Below are 764 nucleotides of genomic sequence, written 5' to 3'. Positions count from 1 at the left end.
CCCCCCCCACCCCAGTGATGAATATATATACTCAGGCAAAGAGTTAATTGTCCATAATGGTGAGTGGTTTGGGGCATGACTTATACTGATCCTTTTTTTATTTTAAATCAGGTATAAGAGGAATTTGAAGGCTGTTTATTTTGTTCATCCAACATTTCGTTCAAAGGTACAGTATTTTTCCTTTTAGCTAAATCATGAATTTAAATGCACTGCATGCTAGCATATTAAGACATATATATATCAACATCCTAATTCTTGCTGTCACATGATGACTGCTAATTTCTTTGTTTACGCTTCCTTGTTAAGTGATCTTGAGCTGTGGTCCTGATGTTGGTCTCATGTAATTCTAGTATCTTTGTAGACAATCCTCACAAGCCATGACTTCTCCATCTTTTCTTCTTCTTGCTCTTTGTTCATCCGGACATTGCTCATGTTGTTGGTACAGAATTCACTTTCTTCCTCTGCTCATGGCTAACTTAATATGTCCTCCAGGTCTCAGCTCAGTAATTACTTTGCATAGAAAACCTTCCCTGACCAGTCCTGTACCTAGTTGGTACTCCTGCATTGGACCCCCTTAAGATTTTATAGTCTTCTATCATTGTTATGTTTTTAATTCAAATCACATGTTTTATTTTCTGCCTTGTATGTTAGCCTCCAAGATGATGAGAGTTAGAATCTAGCCATCTGGCTCACAGCTCCATCCCTAATATGTGATCCTACATCTTGACTTCATTAAGACATCTAGTCCTTTGGCCCTTTTACTG

General features: G+C 38.0%; 1 protein-coding gene across 1 annotated transcript in view; it reads left to right on the top strand.

Moving 5' to 3' along the window:
• GDAP2 (ganglioside induced differentiation associated protein 2) overlaps window positions 1-764 on the top strand; it is a 45,561-nt gene that overhangs the window by 34,266 nt on the left and 10,531 nt on the right. Inside the window, exon 9 of the mRNA XM_015563482.1 lies at window positions 112-166. Coding sequence (XP_015418968.1) covers window positions 112-166 — 55 coding nt within the window. The remainder of the gene's footprint in view (window positions 1-111; window positions 167-764) is intronic.

This window comes from Myotis davidii, unplaced genomic scaffold (genome assembly GCF_000327345.1).
Source record: "Myotis davidii unplaced genomic scaffold, ASM32734v1 scaffold217, whole genome shotgun sequence".
In the NCBI taxonomy this organism is placed as follows: Eukaryota; Metazoa; Chordata; class Mammalia; order Chiroptera; family Vespertilionidae; genus Myotis; species Myotis davidii.
The sequence above is the reverse complement of the archived record's forward strand: the minus strand, read 5'-3'. Positions and strand labels throughout refer to the sequence as shown.